Raw genomic sequence first — 24,424 nt, 5'->3', positions numbered from 1 at the left:
CCCCTTAGATACAGCCCAAGACCTTTAGTTTCTTCTGCAGTTCAGCAAAACATTTGCAACGTAGCTGCACTTACGATGAAGGTGAATAGAATAATAATCAATAATGTTAAGGCACGTGTAGTTTGTGCTTTAATTGTCACAAGTAAAAAATATCCTGACTTGAAGAAAAATCTTGAAAAACAATGGTAGCGGAGGAGCTTGCGTCGGTGGTTGATGGTTTCTTGCGTCGGTGGTTGATGTTTTCTTGCGTCGGTGGTTGATGGTTTCTTAATCAAAATCACCACTATGCTTTTATTTTTAAATATTAGATTTCCACTTTCAAGAAAAAAGTCGATTGTTAAAATTATATATAAATAATTATTATTATATAAAATAGAACTTATCTTATAATGCTCAACCCTGTTTTGTTGTTGTGCCTTGCCTGTCTGTGGTACAAAACAGTGAACTCTTCAAAAACTAGAGATTGCAAAAATTGCATGAAATTTTTTTAATTATTTAAGCTATTAGGGTTGTGTTGATTGTCGGTTTTCAGCATTATTTTTATAGGCTTATATGGGGGTTTAGGGTACATTTCAAACTTTGATAACGTTGCTAATATGTCACTTAAACGCCTGCGACTTCTTGCAGTCCATCATAAAAATAAAAAATAATGTGTTCTATAAATAACAATCAAATACAAACTTTAGCTCATTCACATCCGCCTACGACTTATAACGTAATCAAGGTCACATGACCAGTTTTGTTTGAATCAGTGTTTTTGTCAAAGAAAGAGTATATAGAGGAATAAAACAAAATAACTTCAGTGGGTTTAACATGATGTATTACATACACATTACACAAATATAACATAATTAAAAATAAACTCTAACGTTTTCGACACGTACGTGTGTCCTCATCAGGAATTACATATCTGCAATATACATAAAATGAAAATTGTAAGGTAAATTTTAGTTTGCACTATAACTGTATACTAACGACACTACAGACTGAAAAGCACAACTGAACGAGTGACACATGAATGATTACAAGTAAATTATACGGTGGAAAACAGATCACATGAGATGTAAACTACAGGCATTTGACAAACAATTAGAACACACACAAGAGGAACGATGCGCCACAGGCGAATAACTGGCGGTTGAGCGACGGATTATTACGTTTGATTCTTAAGGCTTCCATGATCTTAGTCTGAAATTCAGATCTGCCTTGAGAGATGATTTTAAATTGTTCGATCGAGACATTGTCAGTGCACGTTTCACAAGAGGCGATGTGCTTTTCAATTGCACTTTTGGTTGTTAAGTTTATGTTTAAGTGCTCCCCTGCCCTTGTCAACAAATGTTTGGTTGACATACCAATGTATGTCTGATTTGCGTCACACAACATTTGCTAGGGCCGTTGAGAAGATATTTGGGGCCTGGTAACAAGAGATCCTGGGCCCCAAACCAAAACATTTTGTAAAAAAAAACTCACTTTTTCTAAACAATACGCTATGGTTTCTTCATGTTTGCGGGCTTCTAAAATTATCTCGGGCCGTGTCCAAAAGCACCTCCTAAACCTCTTGTCAGTGCTACTTCTCGTATCTATATAGACTGCGAAACTATAAGCATAATTATTAAAGGGTAAGTTGTCAAAATCAACTTTTTTAGGCGTCTTGCATTCGGCCATTAGGTGGCGATGCAATATTAAATAAGCATGTTTATTGCGCATTGCCGTAAAAAGAAAAAAAGCTAGTATATTGTATAGGCTGAGGAGAAGAGTTTTTAGGTTACAGCAAGCTCCATTTAGACCCTGTTTGGTTTCAGTGATTTTTAACAAGCAACGGTAGGCAGCTATTGACATCAAGCATAAACATCAGATCTTATAATTTATAAAGCAAATTTTCGTGGGCAGATCAAAAAATAAAAAATTTAAAAGTTTCGAATTATTAAGACGCGACGACCTTTAAAACCTGAAATCCCAACTGAAGAATACAAGGCCAGAAGATTTGCTAACACTGCAACCGAGGAATGTTGAAAATTTTCAAAAAAATTCGTTTGGCACCATTCAAAGCTTTGTTAGTGAGGCTAGTTTTTGCGACACATTGTTTCCTCATAGTCAGCAGAGTGGTTGAAGCCTACAAAAACTCCATCTATTGGCTCTTACTGATTCCTCTTATTGGGCTGGTGGTCGAAACAACTGTCACTCTTTTGAAAAGATCAGGCAAAGAGTGGTCATGGTAAGAGCTTTGCAGTTGGTAAAACGATTCCTTTTGCGTAAATAATAAAATAATTTGGTGAAACTTTGAAATAGCAGTAATTTTGTATTACGATTAGGTAAATGAAAAACTTAACAGTAGAAAAACTCTAAACAGTTTCGGCGTAAAAGCTATCTTTTGTTTTATGCAGATGTAGGCCTAGTTGCTGTTTTTTCTGACGAAAACACGAGTTGCGTCAAAATCGTTCGAAGCTTTTTGATTGCCTGTTTTGTTGTGTGCTTGAATGATTCAACTCAATTACTTTGTCATCTATCGTCTGTTCATTTTTAGCCAAGTCTGTTGAAACGTAGACTTAAAGATCTGGTAGTAAAAGTAGGCAGCTTAAGCCAAGTCAAAATATTTTTGTTGGATGTTATTGTATGTTCGTGCATTTCTCTACAGGCAAGACGTCTACCGCAAGATCATTAGGCTACCGACCAAAACCCCAAGTTTTGTAAAAACAAAATACAGAATAAGCTTACTGTCACTACTGACATATTTTTATATTTGATCAATTCAAGTGCAACAATTTCCAAAAATTATAGCCTAAGAGGTTGTTTCTGAAAAAGTTTCGTCAGGACAGGGGTCAATACAGCTGAATTTATTTTGACTTGCCAAAATGATGTGCAACAACGATAGAATTAGGATTAGGACTTCGACATCACCAACTAAAAACTCCGAAATCAGTAGTCTACTAGGCCTACCATCACTCTATAATTTGCAAACGTCTCAAAAACAAAATCAAAGAGAAGTATAAACGTGTAGCCCAACAATGCCGACGGCCCGCGACCACATTCGGCCCGGTAACTTTTTTCATGCGACCGGCGAGATGATTTAAATATATTTTCACAATACCGTAATACCAATTTTGGCTTATTAACGCGATTTTAACTAAGTAGGCTACGAGTTAACTTTTTGAAATAAAAAATGAGATGGCTTGGCATGCCTCTTCGGCGGTTAATTTTAAGACCATTGGCTTCATGTTTTTCTATCTCAAGGATATCTGTAGTTTAATAATCACTTCATAGAAACGTTACAACAACGTTAGTATACGGCCCGAGAAGTATAATTTTTCTATTTGTAACCCTACTACGGGACCATTTTGAGTTGTGCAGGCCCGCTTACACTATTAGAGAAAATTGATTTAACACGCACTACACGGTATTTCAATGTTGGACCAAGCATAACAATGCATCAAAGATGTCACCATTTTAACACAATTTTTGTTTTCACTGGTGAAATATTTACCCAGTCTACTGTAAAATTTGAAGAGACGATCGGTTTCAACAAGTGATACAAAATTAGTGTTTATTTAGGTTTAAATTTTATTTATTTGTATCAGACAAGAATGCCTATATTCGAATCACAAAAAGAAACAACACAAAGAAAGTATAAAAATAAGAGGCATACAAACAGCAGCAACGCAAAAGCATTCAAAATGAAATTGCGAGCTCATTTTGATCAGACAACCAACCAGTAAAATTTAACATTATCAAACGATGAATACCCGGTATTGATATCTTTGAGCCATGGCAGCCATCAAGACTAAGTAACAGCATAGCCTACATAGTATTATTGTAATGAAGACGGTAATTTGATTTACAATGGCAGTCGGACTTCATCAGGGAAGCAACAATAGAGTTAAACGATAATTCGCATCTTCCAACAAAAGAAAAAACAGATTTCCGAAGTAATGCATCAAATGTTATAATGTTGCACAAGACTTGATGTTCACGTGCGTTATAATGTTTAGGCAACAATAGAGTTAAACGATAATTCGCATCTTCCAACAAAAGAAAAAACAGATTTCCGAAGTAATGCATCAAATGTTATAATGTTGCACAAGACTTGATGTTCACGTGCGTTATAATGTTTAGGCAAATTGTGTATAATTCTAAATGCGTTATTGAAGACAACACGCAGGCGATTAATGTCACGTTGATGATAATTTTCCCACAGATGACATGCATACATTGGAGTACAATATGAACGGAATAGAACATTTTTAATAACACTGGAGCACTTGTAAAATTTTGATTTTAATTTGTTGGCAGAACAGTAGATTGATCGCACTTGTCAATTTATATCCTTGTCGTCACACATTGCCGTGTCAAGAAAAACACCCAAATAATTGACACTGTCTACGAATTTGATCGCGCTTCCATTGAGCCGTACAATTGGATTCAAACCAACGTTATTTTCAAATATAATCAATGTTTTTTCAACGTTTTTTTCAAATCGTGAGGTAGCTACTTTTTTGCTCAAAGATTTCCGAAATTTTATCAAAAACATTGATCCAAAAATCAAAGTAACAAAACAGCTTAAATCTTTGAATTCAAAGAACGAGTTTTCCGAAATAATTATTCCATTTGCAATTTTAGTGCAGGGCTGCGCACGAAAGCAAAGAGAATAAAAGTTAGGCTTACATTTTGTATTCTAGATTTGTAGGCTATTTGTCAAGATCTAGATTTTCCAATATGTGTGGTGTAGTCCATAGATAGGACATGGCTCTTTGACAAAAAAAGTTAAAGACCCTGCTTTGAACTTAAACAGTGATTTAACTATGTAGAGTTTCCTGTACAAAAGCCTTTCTAATAGAAAATACAGTGTAGCCTATCCTATAAAATTGCTGCAGTTGAGGGTTGATTGTCATGGGTGATATTTGTCCTCAAAATTCATATTGCAACTCGGACCTTATTTTTTATTTCAGGTTTTCTCCGGCTATATTTTTTTACTTGGCCACAGCTGTGCCTCCAATATGGCTTCTCGAGATTCAATTAAGCACCACCAGAGTACAGAGCGTTGCAATAAATAACATCAATTCGACGGATACAGAAGCTTCTGATGCATCTGTAAGAGTATAGCTACTAATCATACAGATACTAATAATTTGACTTCTCTTATATATAATTTAGTTTGTAAAGGGTTAACTAAAGCAAAAGCATTCCAGCGTTAGTGGGCCACTCTTACACCATGAGTAAAACAACAGCTATAACGTTCTTACTGCTGTTGGATGGTTTAATATTATTGTAGGGTATAACTACTTTTATAAGCATCGTTTAGCCTATTTAGGCTTTTACCTTTGCATATTGTTAGAGGTGTTTAAGTCATTAGTAGCAGACAGAGATGCACGTATACGCCGCAAATTCTTACGATAACGCTTACGGCCACATTTTTTTGGATAGTTGTCGCTTGAGGTTACGCCGTAAAGTTTTCGCGTTTTTTAGCGCATAGCGTCAACGCATACTTTTTAAAGTCTTTTTATCGCCACAACACGCCAATATCTTCCAGCGCTGCAGTTGAAAGAATGTTTTCAATGGGCAAAGACATATTGAAACCAAAACGCAGCAAAATGTCAGATGAACACTTTCAGATGCTTGTGTTTCTTCGTGGAAATTCAAAATAAAACTGGTTTATTTCAAGTGGTTTATACCGTGTAAATGTTTGGCACCTAGCAAACAAAATTAGTTTACGCTAGTGTATGCGCTGACGCTGACGCCGCCAACTTTTTTACAAATTACGTTGACGCATACGGCGAATGGTTTTTCAATACGGCGAATGGTTTACGCTGACGGCGTCAATATTTTTTGTATGCGCGTACATCACTGGTAGCAGACAACTAGGCTACTTTTCATTTTTGATTTACGGCCCTTTTTTGATGAAAGAAATATGATCCAGCAGTCGAAAACGTAGGCTATTCTAGCAGAAGCGGTCTTGTAGTTGAGCAAGCCATGCATTTGTATAGGGCCCCCAAAACAGTGTCATCCAAATAAGTTAGTTATGGCGGATGGGCTATAAAAAATTTATTATAATTGCTTGGATTATTACTACTGTAAGATTAATTTAATTTTGAAACTGTCTTAAGACAATTTGGCATTTTTTCAGAAAGTAAACCTACTACACGGACTTACAACAAAGTGACTATAGCAAGTAAAGTTTAAAATGGCTTAGTTTGTAGGCCCCGCATAATACGTATTATTACACCAGACCCAAAAAATGATAAAACCTAGGCTACTTTAATTCCAAGCAAACTTATACCATATACGGCACGCACCAACAAAGTTATTTCACACTATAAAATTGTAGGCTACGTTTTGTTGTTAACAAGTTCGAAAAGAGAATCACTAACAACTCATAAAACTAAACGTAGCCTAAACGTAAATAAAACAATCATCTCTCGCACGATAGCGACGTGAACGAAAAAAGAGGAAAAAGCTTGGCAGCTAGCCGGCCACAAAAATCAGTGTGTTATAGCAAATTTAAACAATTAAAGTACAATACAGGTTTATTGCTAAAACACATCAAAAATAAGGCTACGCTGTAGCCTATAGACTCTATGACTTGTGAAACATAAAACAATAGGTTAATGAAAGCAACATTAATACGGTAGCGGAAAACAACTCCTATGATCTACTGTATCTCTAGCCAACTTTTGATTTCAATAGGACATTGCAATGACCTAAGCAGCGCGGTTTGAAATCATCTTTGAAGGCAATTTTACTGGTAGTGAAATCTGTATGAAACAATTTTGCCAACGCCCGGGTTGTAGGCTAATACAAAAGATATTCACTTCTACATTACAAGGCATCTAACTTTTTTCATTTAAAAAATTAAAGATACTTTTCAGATTCAATGTTTGCAAGAAAATGTTTTATATAGGCTTACAACGTCAACAGAGCAATAACATTAGTCATAAAAAACTATGTGAAACTTAACTTCAATTTCATAAATAATAGGCAATTAAAGTGTTTGCTCTTCTATAAACTCATGTAAACGTAGTAGCATAGATTTGCTGGTTTCGTTGATTTGAAATAGTAATACCAATACCAAATTATGACTATATGAAATTGCATGATATGATTTACAAACAACTTATTGATGAGCCAAGGTTTTAGATTGATCTTGGAATCCGATTAGACCTTGCTGGATGGGCATTGGCGATGGAACAGGCGTTGCTTTTCATATTGATTCTTGGCCGATGGTTCATGCCGAAAGGAAACATATCAAGAAATGAACTTTCGCAGTTGCTTTTAGTTTACATTGGAATGGCAGCAGACATTATGGAGTTGTTTGAAGTTTTCAAAGAAGATCAAGTAAGTAAAAGTAGGTTATGCAATAATGAAACTGAACAAGAAGAAAACAAAATGGACTTCACGTTAGCAATGCGCCCCAAAAACGTGTTTAAGAATTATGTGCTTTTAAAGTAAAACTCCAATGCTTTGTGAATCAAAGATTCTAAGAGACATTCTAAAAACCTAATCCATCCGGGCTTTAAACTAATCTAAAAGCGAAATACCATCTCCACCCACATCGATGATAATGTCAACTATTGTCGGATAAAGTTCAATGAAGTTTATCAAATTCATTTGAGTGTGGGATTTTTCAAAGACCATAAACGGAAACAGCAACGTTAAGTTGATTTGTATGACAGAGCATATCCAAGTGCTTGACAACACTTTAACTTTGTTTGTAAATGGTTGTCTAGTTATAAATGAACCTCCATGAAGTTAAGAAAACAGTGGCTGTTTTCAGCTAAGATCGATAATAAACAGTGAAGCACGTATACCATCAAACTTCTTTTGCAAATGAAACTCGATATTTTATCAGTAGTTGACATTTTATAGGTTAGTCGATACATTTCGTGACGAAAAGTCTCTTGTTTTCGGGCACCGTTTTATGGGTCATTGCATTTGGGTTATGTAAGTACATTTCAGTCATGACGTATATTATGGTGGGGAGGCTCGTGTCAAAACACGGAAAGGAATCGAAAAAAGTTTTAAAATAACAAACTTATCCCTAATCCAGTAATACTTCTATTGTAGCCTATAAACAGTACAAACAGCATGTCTTGTAGCGCCAATGTCTTACTAGCAAACATCAAAGGCTTATGAAGTTAATACTGCTCTTTGTTGTTGTATCTACGCTTACGCCCGGCATTTAAAGATTTGGATTAAGTGGATGCAAAGGCATGGAAGCCAATTTTTTTTGTTCACTTTCTGTGTCTTGTGTCATGCCAAAGACACATGGGCGGTGTCGAACCAGCGCCCTTTCGAATGTCGAACTAGGGCTCTCACCACTCGGCTATGCAGTTTTGACAATACTGCTGAAACCAGGAAATGCAGCAAACAAAACACATTTGCCCGTTGAATGTAAAGATCCGTAATTTCAATCTTGTTCAATAAAATTGGGTAAAAATTGAGTTAAACTGTTTCGCAATTTTTCGCATACAGCATACACACATCTTGAAGTCTACAGGGTTTAGCAAATGAGAGTGGAAAATTGGATAAGAAATGTAGGCTAACAATAACGTATGTGGCATGACACATTATTATATAATATAAAAATCATATTAAAACAATCAAGAAAATGAAGTATCTTCTGACAGGTGTCAAATCCACAACAATGCTTGATATGAACGACTCGGTTACATGTCTTGTAATGCAAAGAATTTATTCTCACACGAGTCAGTTCAATCATATATAGCTAAATATCGATTTCGATATTTAGCTATAAACTTATATGATTGAACTGACTCCTGTGAGAATAAATTTCTTTGCATTCAAACATCTGCCAACTGCTGAGGTCGGTGAGTGCACGTTTGTTTTGAACTTGTTTGTGTAGCTTAAAAAATACGCAACATCTTTCAGATTGCTCTTTCACTTTATCTGACATATCCCACTTTGGGTTTATGGTCATTGGCTCTCCTTCAATACACCCTCACAATTAGCTCCACCAAATCAAAAAAGCCTCGCTACGATGGACTTGACGACAGTGATAACGGAGAATCGAAAAAGTAAGCATTATTTATGAAACACAAAGGAATTTAAAAGCTACATTTCATAGAGCATGTTTTTCACTTCTTGAAAAAAAGGAGTTTTTGTTTATTGAAAATTCGAAAATTTACGAGATGTGTTAGGCCTACTATAAAAAGGTAGCCTTTACGTATGGAGAAGTATTCTATTTCCAAGATAAAGTCAGTAATACCTGTTAGTTATTCACAGGTTGTTCCTTTAATTTCTATCAAAAACCTGTGTCTTGGTAAACACTCCATCGCATGCCAAAAGGGAGCTACTGACTCGATGACTGGATAGTCTTTAGCTGTTTATTGGTTTTCGTCTAACACATGGAACTGCATTTTGTCGCAAATTAAAGTTGTTGGTAGGCAATAGGTATCCACATCCAAAAACTTAAACTTTCTATTTCCCTCTAGAAGCTGCTGGTCAACCCAGTGTGGGCTTGATTCAAAAAGTGTTGATGTCATAGGAATTATGTCATCCATTTTGATGCAAGATGGACCTTTTCTTTGTTATAGATTATATCTACTTGTGGGTAAGAAGTGTTGATACTGTAGTGTAGGTTATGAAAATTACTGTGAGCCTTTAACCTATAAAGTTAGATATTCTAATAGTCTATTTGTTTTTGCCTTGTAAAAACTCTTATTATGACAGCAATGTTATTCCTTATTTTTTTTATAGGTTTGAATGTACTCAGCCAAATGATGGTTTTTTTCACTTGCAAAAATATCTTGGTTATCCTTCTTCAAATATATCGACTGGCGGTGATTTATCTTGAAGTGGAAACCGACAAAGAAGATGAAGAAAATCAGTTTAGTGAGAGTGACAATTCCTTTGAAGAACAACGAACTGCCCAGGCATCATTTTCTTCTGTAGTAGAAGACAGAGAGGTGCAGAAAAGGGATGACAAACCTGACAAGCGTACAGCCCAAAGCAATCAAGTTGCACTTGACCATGAAGAAGATAAAGTAATACGTCCAAAGAAGAGCAAAGTAGCTCCTGCTACTAAAAAAAGCTCACAACAATTAGATCCGCCAGGCTTACAGCAAGCGCGTCGTTCTTGGGAAGAAAATGATACTGAAGCCAAGCATCCACATTCTACTGAAAACTCCAACGGTGTTTCTTGAAAGTAGTCATCAGTAGTTTGCAACGAACTTGCTGCTGGTTAAGCTACAGGATTCATAATGCCCGAGAGATGCTGAACATTCGCCATGCCCTTCCACGCCTTGCTGTAAGATAGCCTATCTTGCTTGCTTCTTTTTTATTTACCTTTAGTGCTCCAGACACGTCTGAAAACTGTAAAACGAAAATGATATAAATAAATGCAGTTATAACCAGCTTGAAGTATAAAAACTTAAACAAAATTGTTGGATCAGTCAATGACTACATGTTTCACAAATCTTTAAGAAGATAGCGATATGATGTTTTCTGTGTCAGTGCTTAAATCTACAGTATAAGCTTTGTGTCGGTCATCATAAATATGATTGCTTTATTTTGAATTAAATCAAAATGCTATGTTGTAACTTTTTAATTCTTGTATTTGTTGTTGATTTTGCGTGTGTAGCACTTGCTTCATTTACAGCTTGCTTTGAATGAAATGTGATCAACATGATTATATTTTATTGACTTGTGAAGACAGAGTCTCTGGCAACGAACCGATACAAACCACACAACCACGAGAAGTAGTCAATTCATTTGAAAGCGAGCTTTGTCATCCTTGCTGGTAAAAGTTGTCATTTTGACATCTTTTTAGCTGGAATCTTTGCTTATGAAGACAACTGTTAAACAAACAAGGTGTCGACAACTGAACAATGATCATTTTGCAAGAAAGCAAACTCATTGACCGTCGCTGTTGTTCTCAGGGTTGAATGCACCAACAGTTGGATTTTTCAAGCAGCTGATTAGTTAATCGAGAATCAGTCTGTGCGAAGTTCATAGGTAATCGACGATTTAAATCAGCAGATTACGGTTGTTGCAAAAGGAAAAAAAACAGTTCGTGAATTATGATCGGTCGATTTTCTTAATCCGTGGATGATCCACTGTTGGTGCATAGAACCTTCAATAGATCCACTGATGCCAAACGGAAACTATAGAGGTGATAAAACTGCGCATGCGCACATCAGCAATGCGCAAGACAGACAATTGATCGCTTGGCGTAAAACTATACCTTTCATGACGATCATACATGATGATAATAAAAATACACTAAAAACAAAGTAAAAAAAAAGGATTTAAATAAAGGCTATCTAACTTATTGAATTTTTGTAGACATAATAGCAACAATTTCGGCTGCCCAAAGTAACATTCTTTGCCATCAGGTGGCAACAGTGAATGTTTTCGTTGTTTGACCTCATGTATTTGGCATAATAAATTCAGGCATCCAGTATGCTAGTTTGACGTAAAGTTCACTTGTCGGTAAAATCTCTTCAAAAGGCTCAACCATACAGACGAAACGCAGAACCAAAAAACCATAAAGCGATGACAAATGTACCACGGTCTATCGACAATGTGTTGTAACGAAACCTGAAATGTTTTTATGTTTGTGCTATTTGAAGACGTTGAAACGATGCAAAAAGGGAGGTTTTTGCTACTTAGGGACCTAATAACTTCATGAAAGGTAAAACACGCTTTTTTCTGAAGTTTTTTTACGGATTTCTCACGTATGGAAAGGTTTTAGCAACGCAAAGTTTCGTGATACTAACAGCTTAACCCTAATTCTTAAGAATTTTGATCTCAAGAGTTGCAAAATAAACGCTTTTTGAAGTTAGTTATCCTGCTGCGCTGCATGGTTGGAAAAAGCAGCGAGTTTTTATCTGCCTGGTGCATCAGCAACCAAAACGAACCCTCTCAGAATAGTGTTGCTGCTTGGTTATAATCCTAGTAAATTCTCCGGGTTAAAACAAGTTAACTTTTAGCTACCGACAAGAACAGAAATCGAAGAATACCTTGACGACAATTTCTACTTATTGACTTCTGGTGGACATGAGTGCTTAGGATCTGTGCAGTGTCTCAGCACACTGATGGTCAATAAAAATTCATCAAAAATCACTTTTCAGAAAATGTATTTCTATAAAATTCAATGTCACATTTTTGCTGAAATATTTCAATAAAACGCCGTGAACTGACGTTAAAACAGCGTAAAAGTTAAACATTAAGCCTAAACTCAATACACCAAGTCATAACAACGTCAGCCAATGTAAGCAGGCGCCGACAGATAGGAGTCTTGAAAATTGACTCTTTATTTTGGTCGCTGGCTGAGCAGGAAGACCCACACTACCAGCTAAGAAAACCCGTCATTATTTACGTAAATTCAATGTCTGCAAACAAAAAGATGGATTTTTCTGCTGGGCTCCACATAATGAGACAAAGCCAGCGACCAGGAAGAAAAGAAATTGAATAACTTTACCCTGTTCTTGCTGATGAATCGTTGGCATGAACGCTTCGGCAAATTTGAAAAAAAAAATCGTCAAAAGGTAGATCTTGTTGAATTAATACAATTGAGACGATTGAAATCAAAATTGTTGAATTTTAGTTTAAAAGCGTTATTTCCATAATGATCTGAAATGTCGGCACGGCTTGGCGTAAAGACTTGGCCCGCAATCAGTTAATTTTGCATTGATTAAACGTCTGCAGATGTCGAATCATGCAAAAAATGAACTGATCACCATCTGGCTAAGAGGGCAAGAGTTGAAAGGTGAAGCAACGGTTAGTAAAAACTTGCACAAAAAAGAGAATCTCAAGGAAATACACACAAGAATACTTTCAACATCAACCGTAAAAATTTCTGTGACTACCCAGAGAGCAAAATCTATCGTTTTTACATTGATTTAACGTCTGCAGACGTTAAATCAATGTAAAAATGATGGATTTTGGTGTCTGGGTACGTGTACAATAATTGAATAAAACAATTCACTAACAAGTTTTGCGTGTCGCAAAAATAACGCAACTGACGTCACTCAGCACTTTTCCAGTAAGAAAAAGTTGCCATTTTTACATATTTTCAACGTCTGGCGACGTCTTTCGCCGTATGAGAAAGCAAAACTATCAAAAGAGTAGATTGTACGAAACGTCACAAAAAAACAAGTAGAAATAATAAAAAGCATGAGCTAAAGTTTGGTATCGTATTGATAAAGAATCGAATTGCTTTGAGGGTGATTTTTCGTGAATTATTACATAAGAGATGTAAACATTTACCTCATGCTGATGAAAAATGTGCCTATAGTAGTGGTGGATGACGTACAACGTCAGACCACGTGACACACATACGTCACGCCTTTATTTTCCTTTCCTGAGTCAAATCAGTCACTTTTGTTAAGGAAAAAAGGGGTTAATTTAAACTCTACAACGAGCAAGACATTCAACTGCACACCCCTGAGACGTTTGCTTAACTGAATTTTTGCTTCTATTTCCACCCGGTTAAGTTGATACATCATCACAAGACGTTGTTGTGACGCTATAAAACGATTATTGTCAGTTATAAAACATATTGCAAAGATAGAAAAATAAATCGCCCAACAGTACACAATGAGCCTAAGACTATATGTTAGTATGTACAACACCAAAATGAATTAGAAATAGTTTTTTTTACCTTCTTACATTGTCTACTGGTGTTACACTAAGGTACGAAGACGTGGTCTTGTGCTAAGAATAGGTTCAAAATTTGCAAAACGGGTGTTGCCTTTTTTGTTGATTTAATGCGTAAATAACGCCGAGGCAAAAACCCAAAGAAAAACGAAAAAATTCGAATTACATTATACTACCAGTGATCGTAACCATATCTACGAATCACATTACGTATACAACATACGCCAATTATAGAGTTTTCTTGCTAAATCCGCGCTTAACTAAGGGATAGTTCACTGCACTGGGTAAGGCCAAACACACATTGGATCTATGAACGATACTAATTCAAATACTAAATAAAGTTTCCGCCCATGTATTTTAACTTCTAGCCCAAAATGTGTGTTGAGCACAAGCAGTTGATCAAGTGTTTTATAAACCACAATGCATCACGATATTCAGCTCTATGCCCTGGCAAACAGGACACTTAAAGGTAGATTTTAAAATTGTCGCAGTAAGAAAGATTATTATCTAGACTTAGAGAATGCGTTTCTGCGTTTGTGAAAAGGCAGACTCACATTTAACCAGACAGCAAATCAACCGTTTTTTACATTAATTCAACGTCCGCAAACGTTTAATCAATGTAAAAAACGGTTAATTTGCTGTGTGAGTGGTAGTTCTCGTATATATACAGCTTCTCACAATGGGAAGAGAATTCTCTTCAAACTTTTTCGGTTGAAGGTTGCGCTGTCGGTTCATGCAAATACTTTTGAACAGTTCATAAAAAATCAAACTAAAAACGGAGGCAGTGAAAGCGAGACACACATAAAACAACCTATCATGACATCTCGATTGTCAAACAAAAACGAACCAATGAAAATACTGTTTTTTTCGCACGTGACCGTCAACGCATCGAAGCGTGACAAAAACGGCAAGCAGACAAAGTCGAGATTTTGCTGTTGTGAGAATATAACCATATTATATTCGTTGACACCAGAAGCAAAAAAGATACTTAAAATCAAACTATTTCTTTTTCTTTAAAGAAAAGAACTCAACGTCTTTGATCAAGTTGAAGCAGAAATTTGGTTACACGTTTTAAACTTGGAGTTTTTAAATTTGTTTTACCAGAACATCAAAACCTGCGTTGTATGCTATTGGTCATGTTGTGCTTTCAAAGAATGACATAAAAGCAGTGTCGCAGAGAGAAGAGCGACTGAACACCTTGGTTCTCCAAAGAAATTGAAATCGATTACAAAACAACTCACCTTTACTTAAAATTGTCCAATGCAAGGAAACTGAAAGTGTTTCTTTAAAACAAATCAAATGTAGTCGAACTATTACCAGGTTTTTAAAATTGAGCTCTTGAAGTCACAAACGCTTTTCGATGATTTACAGACTGGATCGATTTTAGCGTTTAAAAGACGTAGCATGACGTGTTGCCAATTTAGAGAGATACAAATTGGTCAACTCGTAATGAATGGCTGCGTAGAACTGCAAAGATGATCAGTAGCATCGTCTAGCGGTTACAAATTTCTTAAATGGCATTTCAGATGTATCAAGATTTTTTACCTATAAAAAAGTTTAAACACAAATTCTCTTTATAAACCTCCAGCTTCTCCTGGACATAACAAGTCTCAAATGAGATTTGGAGTAGAGGTGGAGGGAGCAACGACACGTTTTCTACGCCAGTCAGCAACTGGCGATCCTGGGAACATCGGACATATTTTCATGCGACATGTTGCTCTGAGAGGTCGCTTGGTAGGTTATGGATGGATCCGGCATCGCTTTGCTCATGACGTCATCGTCGTGGGGACGCGACGGTTGTGACGCGCAGGGACTTTCCCCTTGTGTTTTGTCGTCAAAGACCTGAGCAGCGTCCGTTTTTCTTCGCTTCGCGTCATCGTTGTGGGATTCGGAGGCGGGATTGGAGTGGAAGCGCTTCAGGTTGAGAGACTCTTTTGGTTCTGATGGAGAGTCCACTGAAATGTTGTCAAGCGGCATGCTCTGGAGAAAAAGAAGATAACTGAAAAAACGACGCTTTGCATGGAAAAAAAACCTTCACATTGTCAGTAACGACGGCCAGGCATATTTTGGTGGCACAAAGCTAGCGCAACTGCCAGAATAAAGTCTCAACATAATTTTTCTAAATAAAACACCACACAGCATTTCGTTTTTTTTTTACCGAAAACAATCTAATATGCGTAACCCGTTGATGTTAAGTTATTCGCTCTGCGTTGTCTAGTAAAAGTAATTATTATTCAAAAGCACCTGTTAAAAATCATAAAGACATGAATGAGATTGGTTGCAAAAGGGGGTCGCCGTCGGGCAAGATGGAGTTTTACAGGAAAGAAAAATTTGTACTTTAGATCCTACAGAAGTGCGATTAAAGCAAGAATACTTAACAAGGCTGCTGGTGAGACAAACAGCGTTGGTTAAATGATATGAAATGTGAAAAGTTGCACGAAAGTTTATATTCGAGCGACCCGTTAATCGTTAACAACAACTGTCGCTTCGTGGTCAGTGCTTTTACATGGAAGCCGCAGTTCCTATATTATGGATTACATGCACATTATGTCTAATCCATTAGCAGGGTTAAACAAAAACTATTTATTAATCAACCATAGTTCGTTCTGCCACTCTAATGTGGCAGTGAATTATAGTCTGATAAAAATAAAAACATTTTCTGACCAATCTTCATATTATGCATAAGATTTAAAGCAACGAGTTTTCAAAACATCCGACGCCAGTCAGCGGCACCGATGTCGGTTTGTCGTGTTCGGGAGCATCACCACCGCGGCACCGATTACAAGTGAACTGGCCAAGTGCAGTACTATTGTTTTAACGACGGGCAGGTAGTTTGTTCACAACCGGATGAGCTCGACTTGAATAATCGAAAGTTTCGGTTACAATCCGACAGTAAAAAAAATTCTGTTGATTGTTGTGGAACTTTTAAACCATGACCGCTACTGAAATGTATTTTTTGACCAAGAAAAACATAAACAATTTGAATATAAATCTTGGACCAAACTGACAAAACGTTTCCGAAGATACGTAAATAGGCTGCTATTATATTTGATAAGAGTACTGGTATGTGTACTGACCTGTGATGACGAGTAAGAGATGGAAGCATCGCTGCTGGAGGGACCGCAGTAAGCCGTTTCTAATTCGTCTATGGATGACAGGACGTCTGAAAGCAACGACAACAATTAGCTCAAGTTTCAGGGCAAAAATACATTCTTTTCCAATTACAGCTACACTTTCAAGTACAGGATATACCGTAAAAATTTATGGCATATCATATCATAACACAAATTGGACCACGCTAAGTTTGAGTCTGCTGGTTACGAACAGAAAACTGGAGGCAGAAATTTGTCTCCAACAGAAAATGTTTCGAGTAGAATCATTCTGAAGAGACTTGGTTATGAAATAAAAAAGCGAGCTGAAATGAGGCAAGGAACCTGGTGGTAGAGTCGTGTTCCGGGTCATTTCAGAAGAAAACCCAGAGATGAGGTCAGCATGTTCGAATGATTGGAAGGTCTGCGGATCGCTCAGTGAGCTGCTGACGTCAGCGGAAAGAGGTGCCACGTGACAGTTGTTGTTCTGGTTGGCTGCTCCCAAACTGATGGGGACAGATACTTCAGGATGGATGGTGGTCGTTGATATGGGAGCAAAGTGGCCCGGATCAGAGTAACCGACATGGATCCCGGGATCCACGGAGGAGAAAGGCACAGGAGGAAAGACGTGATTCGCAGGCAACGTTGGTACGATGTTGTCGAACATTTCCATATCGTCAATGTATTCTTCGTCCAGGAGTCCGTTTATTTCTGAGAAGAACATTGATTGTAATTCAGAACTAATTTAGCTAGGCTAGGATGATAGAAGAATTTCCCAAATCCGCTAAGTCAAAAATCTTACACGAAAAGTGTCAACGTACCTGAATAGGTGTGGGCTCCAGATGCGTATGCATCATGCGGATGTTGCTCCTGATGTTGCTTCCGTGCGAAGTGAAGATCAAGAAGATGTTGCTGTAAGGCTGCGCTGTGGGAAAGAGGAGGATGGGAGGAAGCGGACGTGTTGCCATGGAAACCTTGCTGGTTGATTGAGATATCAGTCTCATCCAGAAGACGATCCATGTAATCACTGGAGGAAGATGTTTATGCAGCGCACTTCAATAACAGACAAATATAGAGCGTCCCAAAACAATTCCTTATCACTAAGCAATGCATGAAGCTTACGAATTGGTTTTAAAACATTTTTAAAACTTTTGACACGACAAACGCTGACAAGCATTCATTATATTTCACACACTCTGTTCATAAAAGTAACATCATGAAGCAATGAAAAATTGTTCAAATTTCCTTCTCTTCCACCTACATTTGTTTCTAACAGAAAAGTGAAAACCACTCACGTGACGCCAGGATGCAAGGGATCTTTTTTCTTTCCCAAGCGGGTCTTGGCGCTAAAATTGTCGTACCGTCGAGATTTCTTCCAAATGTAGTAAAATTTCACAATTTCGCCAACACTTTTTGTCTTGACCTTAATTTTGTTAAAAAGTTTAAGTTAAAAAAAAGCCGAATCCAAAAGTAAAAGTGCTCCAGTTTTAGCCATTGCGTGAGAATGCATGAGAAAAAGCTCAACAAAAATAACACAGCAAAATAGGTTCTTTTCACATTCATTCCACGTCTAAACGTAAAAAAAGAATAATTTGTTGACTAGGTTTGTTTTGAAACTCGGTAATTTCTCCTCGAACTTCAATGATTTGGGCAGACAAAACCAGTTCGATGCATTGTATCTTAATTTTGATTGAATCAGGCCGCTAGGCAATCTAGCCTGCATGTCTTGATGTTACAAAATTTTCTCAATCCTTATATTATTAAGGTACCGGTAGGGCTATTTTTGTCGCAGCAAGACTGCAATAAGCAAGTAGTTGCCGCTCGGCGATTCGTCTTTCCCTCAAAGCTTGAAATCGTTTACTAATTATGAGTAAAATTCTCTAAAAGACTTTTGATCAAATAAATCAGACTTGGAATTTGTCTAGAAATTCTACAAATCCGATGCGCGAGCTGCACCACCCGGCGCACGGCCGTGGGGATGACACTCACTTTGTTGTGATGAATGACGTGAAAGTCCTTCCCGTACATAGAGAGGCCGTCCTCGAACTGACGACATTCCTCGGCGGTCCACACGGCCAGCTCACTCGCCAGTGGCGGAGGTTTTCGCTTATAGCGCCGGATGGCCTGGAAAGAGAACGGTTGGTTTGATATGAAATCGACTTTTCAAAAGCTTTCGTCATACTTTCACTAAGAAGAAAAATCATCACAAAAAACATGGGAAAGTCTTTAGGAGATACTTCCTTACTATTTGAGCTTGTTTAAGTTAATAAAAAATGACGCAATGGACGTAGTCACGTCAAGACCAGAACGTCAAGTTGGCGTAACATTAACGAATAAGACGAAAGCCGGATGAAATAAACCACCAACTTACCTCGGTGACATCATGATCGCACTGGGTAAGTAAAAACAACGCGTCCTCATTATCTCGTACGTTGCCGCTGGTAGAGGCAGCTGCGGATGTGGAGGGTGTTCCGCCAACAGATAGCAAGTAATTTTCAACTGAAAACAAAACATGGAAGATCACAAATCACGAAAGAAAAAGTACCTTATACCACAGAGCAGGTAACAACAACTTCGTCCCCATCGCTTAGGGGATAAGCATACGACTTTGCGAATGAAGGAACAGCAAGGTTAAACGATGACGGTTCGATTCTCAGCATGTGCGGTTGAGCGAAGCACTTAAGAGCATATTTCCTTTCAGTAGCAACTAGTAAGTTAAATAATCTACAGGCAACAACACTTCAACAAACGGAAACTTTACTCTGTCAATCTCGGTGACCGGGCCTGCGTCAGTTGTTCAAAGTATGGGAAACCGCTATGAACAACCTTACAAAGAAATTTCTATCCGAGAAATCAATCATCCAATGTACAACATTGGTTGGACGGCCAATCGGCCATGCCACAGTAGCAAGTCGCAACATAACTACCTTTTTCGTTATCTATCTTGGATGGGCACCAAATCATTTGATCTGTCGAATCATCGTAGTCAGGGGTTTGTTGTTCTTGTGTGGGGATGACGTTGACCTAAGTATAAGTGGTGACAATTGTTATACGCGAAAGACATGGCATCATGAACTGCGCATGTTGCTTTTTTATTTTGCAAATTTAGTAAATGGTGTTATACTTTACCTAAAACTTAATTGAAATGAAAAGCGAACGTAACGAAGAACGATGAATACGATAAAAAAAAGTTTTTTAATCAAGTTAGAAACTTGCGATGTTGTTTTATGCAAAAAAATTACAGGTTTTGCTTTGAAAAAGTCATCTTTTTTCACCTGGTACTCGTTTCCAACACGAGGGGCTTTCTTCCAGTCCTCTGGAGCAGGAGGAACATAATCTCGATCATTTTCTTCATCACCTGAATCTGGTCGAGATGGACTTAGCAATGACGCGGTGGCTGCAAGACACAAAACATCTACATCACGTTTCAGATTTTCAGAAGACAATAAAATTGAACCACATTTTAAACTTACTTGTCACGAAGTGTAAAAACAGATTGAGTTATTAGGATTGTCATTTGAGTGACTGAAACGCATATTGTAAGTTTACTCGAAGGAAAACATTTCCATTTCATTAAAAGGCTGATTAGAATTAAACACTTCCTGATTTTAAATTTAACCAATAACATTGTTGATTTCTATAGTCATCGACAACATAGTGTAGAAGTGCTGTTTCTTTTACTTCAAAGCATGAGTTCCTTTGCGTGTTTCAGACTACATGGTAAATTTAGGTCATTTTTTTGGAAACTAGATTTATTACATCGTAGCTGTCTGCTTTCTTCGTCATTGTCACAGCTTTCGTTTTCTTCGTTCTTGCTGGCTTTGTCTTCATTGTCATTATCAGAATTCTGAAAAATGAAAAGTAGAGACATTCGCAACGTCTTTAATATTAGTTGTTTTGATAAAATATAACAAAACCTACGATATTTTGACTTTTGAGGTCGTAATGCAAAGGACATTTATTATGATATTTACCAGCCTGATACCATCACCCATGGCCACCTGGAGATGCGGCCCGATTCGTCACATTTTGCAGATTTTGATTACAGCTACTGCTAGTTCTTGACTGACATTTTTTGAGATGTTTTTACTTTTTGCGGTTTCCTAATGACAAAAAACTTATTTGTTGCCTTGGGGAAGCAATAGCAAATGAGAAAAAGTAAGTTGAAAAACGCAAAATCAGACTGTTATTGAAAATTAACAGTCTGACTAAAATCCACAAAATCAAATTTTCTTTGTTTTTCAACATGTGAGGATGTTAAAACCTATTGTGTCATCTGGGGAAAAGAATAAAGAAAGCGTAAAAATCTAATTTTTAGAAAAATTTATTTAAACGTTTGCCCAAAGTTAGAAAAACCTGTAAATTTCTGCAAAATATGACAAATCAGGCCGTATTTTTAGGTGGCCATGCATCACCCTGTACAATGTATTCGAAAAACTGTAAAGGTAATATAATAATTAATCAGAAAGTTGGGTGAAAATGTTTTAAATTAGATTACCATGCAATAAATATTGCAAATAATTTGCAATGAAAATTATATACATCCCTTTGAAAGACTGTATAATTATTCAAACTACAACGATGCATTTTACACGATTATTAAATAAAATCTTTATCATAAATGTATATTTTCTGTATGATAATTTAATACAATTACATTAAACATAGTTATTCTATTCTAAAACTTCTACACTCTACAGTCTGTTTCACCCTAAAAGGGAGATCATCAGAAGGTCCACATTTCAATAGAATAACCCTCTGATGATCTTAGTACAACCTGTTTTCCCTTTAGGGTGAAACAGGCTGTAGAGGTTTTAGAACGTAATAACTAGCCTATATTTGATGTATATAAGTTGCTCTTCTTGGCTTTTTTGCTTGGCATTGAGCCCTTTTTGTAGTATTAAGAATATTTATAATTTAATACAATTATATATATATATTTACGTTGTCTTCCGCAGGAGAGCTGTCAGGTTTGTTGTAATAGAGTGCAAGTAAATCATCTAAAGGCATCTCTCCCTCCTGAAATATTAACAAGAATATTATCCACTTAGTGAACAGATAATTTTTTTAAATGCTTTTAAAATTAGCCTACGGTACTTGAAAATTTTGCGTTGTTCAAAATAGCAAATTACAAACGATTTAATCAAGTTTCATAGAACTTCTAATAAGTTATTGAGTTCTTTGCTATGCATGATTTGTAGCAACAACTGCAAAAAGCTTGGAATAGTTAAAACACAAAAGCAGAATAAATCAAACAAATGCTCTCTGGAGCAATGGTATAGTATTTACAAGAAAACATGAAGTAAATATGCGATATGAAAACCTTGGCGAGGTCGTTAAGTTCTTTTTCATCTCCAACAGGGTCTTCCTTTTCTTCCTCATCAATAGTCTCTTCATCATCAGTGTCTCTCTCATCCACTTGATAATCAAACTCTTGATCTTCACTCGATCTTGAACAACTGGGTTCCTCAGCAGATGTCTTGTTGTCTGTTATGAATAAACACATAAAAAAATGTAAAACAATGAAAACTATCAATACTACAAAAAAGTGCTCAATGCTAAGCAAAAAAGCAAAGCAGAGCAAATTAAATCAAATATAGTTATTACTATCTGAAGCCTTTACAAATTGTTTCACCTAACGGATCATCAGAAGGTCTTATTCAAATATATATCCAGACAAGATAATTGTATTAAAAATTAACAACTATTAAAAGCTGCAGTAGAACTACACTAGATATCTTGTTGATTACGATGTGATCCCCATAAGAAGCTCTAAAAACTTATTTTTAGAATAAAAACTGCTCTTAATTACATGGACGTGAGCACCATATACATATAACAAATTTTCAAAGCTACTGCATGTGAATCCTCTCATGCACATCATTGTTTGTGTTACACAACATAACTAAAAAAAAACTTGCTTTGTGTGATATATTGAAAACAAAACTTGACTTGAGCAATGCTTTGCAAACTAGCAGCAAAACAGGAATTTTCAGGCTATGATGATATTGATATATGAAAACTTTGTCTTGTTATACAGTATAAGCCTGAAAAGCCTTAGTCAAGAATTAAACACCTACGGAGTACAGAGTTCCAAATCAAAACAGTAGTAGTAATGATCTCTAAATTCATTAATCACTACATGATTAAACCATTTGCTCAAAAGGCAGACAAAAAAATCTATAAAATAACTATTTACTGCAACTTTCATTGCAATAGTTTGATAACAACTTTAAGTGGTAACACGTTTTATTACATTGAAAGTAAATGCAAATGATATTAAATACATAACAGGAAAAATTAGCCACACACACTGTACTGCAACGTAAGAAACCAGCCAACTACAAATCATCAATACCTTGCAGATCAAGAACATTGCTACTTGATATCTGACAAGTGAGATTTTCAGCATCTTGATTGTTCTGGTTTGACACAATATGTTTGTCAACTCCCACATTCATATGTGATACGTCATTACTATCTTCAGTCATGTTCTTGTTTTCACTGACAGGATTTAAGCCTATGTCAATATCATCCATCATTGCTGTTTACAAAAAACCTGCAAAAATATCATGCTTTTATATGTGTTGTATAGGATCTGGTTTTGAAAAAGAAAAAAGTTATTTATTTGTAAAAACAATTAGCAAAATCATTGCATAATATAATTTTTTGCAAAGTTTGGTTTGGTTGGGCTTTCAAATGAATTAAATTTTGCAGCCATTGTGACAATTATGAAATAGCTGGTGAAATGCCTTAACATATTGAAGCGGTAAATTTTTTTAATATTCATTAAAATTTTTTTTTACATTCAACTGTTTCCATCATAATTAATAATTATATATATATAATGTTTGTATATGGCACTGTCTCCACCACAGACATATGCGTTGCTCTCAACAGTTTGCAATTATCAAACAGCACAAGAGTAGCCAATAATGGTAAGACTTTATGAAACATGAAACTTCAAGTATTTCATTGTCATTTTGAAATAAGTAATTTTGAAAAAAATTGCGGCTATATATATATATATAAATCTTTAACACATCTTTTTAAATCTTTAAAAGCATTATTCTGAAGAATTTTCACTGATTTCAGGCTAAACATGCGCTGAAACACACTTGTTTGAACATATGGACAACACTCTTTTCGGTATAGTAAGTCTTTGTTCATTGTAATGTAAACTAAATTGTTGAACAAGTTAATTTGATTTTGAACTAACAATAAGCCTAATAAAATAGTTTGCTTTCAAAAATAATTATTTCGATTAGCTAAAACCTTTAATTAGCTTTTAATTAACGTATGTCATCAGTTTCTAGTTTAAGTTCCATTAGTATTCTTGCATATATATATATAATGAAAGTAGTCTATAAAGCCACTCAAATCGACAACAAAGTTGTTTATTAATTTTTTCAGAAAAAATTAAGCTAATTTTGAGTTAAAAAACCTCATATCACTGTGGCCTTTATTAAACTTATATATAGCTCATATCTAACTAATTTTTCTAGCAAATCTTAAATTTGTGGGTTTTTCTTAAAAAAAAAAAGAAGTCTTAAAATTGAATGCCATGTAGGCTGCATTTTTCAAATGAAAATAAAACTATAACAATAATGCTTCCTAAGACTTCTCTGGCTAAAAGAGTGCTAAATACACTCTCCTTTTTGTCTGATTTTTTTTCTATCCCTGTGATTAAAATGATATATCGTTAAGTACGGTAGATATATATC

The 24,424-nt window shown here is 36.1% G+C and overlaps 2 protein-coding genes across 3 annotated transcripts; one reads left to right on the top strand and one right to left on the bottom strand.

Annotated features, from left to right (window-relative positions):
• The first annotated feature begins 1,802 nt into the window (after positions 1–1,802).
• On the top strand, positions 1,803–10,608 carry LOC145782245 (transmembrane protein 26-like). Of its 2 annotated transcripts, none has more exons than XM_082594028.1 (6): positions 1,803–2,215; positions 4,944–5,085; positions 7,129–7,326; positions 8,881–9,026; positions 9,447–9,562; positions 9,709–10,608. In XM_082594028.1, exons 1-6 carry the CDS (start codon positions 2,007–2,009, stop codon positions 10,152–10,154), a joined length of 1,257 nt encoding a protein of 418 aa, XP_082450154.1. In that variant the 5' UTR covers positions 1,803–2,006; the 3' UTR covers positions 10,155–10,608. The 2 variants fall into 2 exon arrangements, with proteins under 2 accessions (XP_082450154.1, XP_082450153.1); XM_082594027.1 differs by having other exon boundaries at positions 9,444–9,562.
• A 1,470-nt stretch (positions 10,609–12,078) lies between these two features.
• On the bottom strand, positions 12,079–23,162 carry LOC145782106 (uncharacterized). The gene is made up of 13 exons (XM_082593852.1): positions 23,059–23,162; positions 22,024–22,187; positions 21,645–21,719; positions 20,460–20,547; positions 19,976–20,097; positions 19,628–19,724; positions 19,072–19,199; positions 18,690–18,824; positions 17,996–18,123; positions 17,522–17,727; positions 17,046–17,411; positions 16,689–16,774; positions 12,079–15,591 (listed from the first exon to the last, which is right to left on the bottom strand). Exons 1-13 carry the CDS (start codon positions 23,159–23,161, stop codon positions 15,277–15,279), a joined length of 2,013 nt encoding a protein of 670 aa, XP_082449978.1. The 5' UTR covers position 23,162; the 3' UTR covers positions 12,079–15,276.
• Between the last annotated feature and the right edge of the window lie 1,262 nt (positions 23,163–24,424).

This window comes from Aplidium turbinatum, chromosome 13 (genome assembly GCF_918807975.1).
Source record: "Aplidium turbinatum chromosome 13, kaAplTurb1.1, whole genome shotgun sequence".
In the NCBI taxonomy this organism is placed as follows: Eukaryota; Metazoa; Chordata; class Ascidiacea; order Aplousobranchia; family Polyclinidae; genus Aplidium; species Aplidium turbinatum.
Note: the sequence above shows the minus strand (reverse complement) of the source record. Positions and strands in the feature narration are given on the sequence as shown.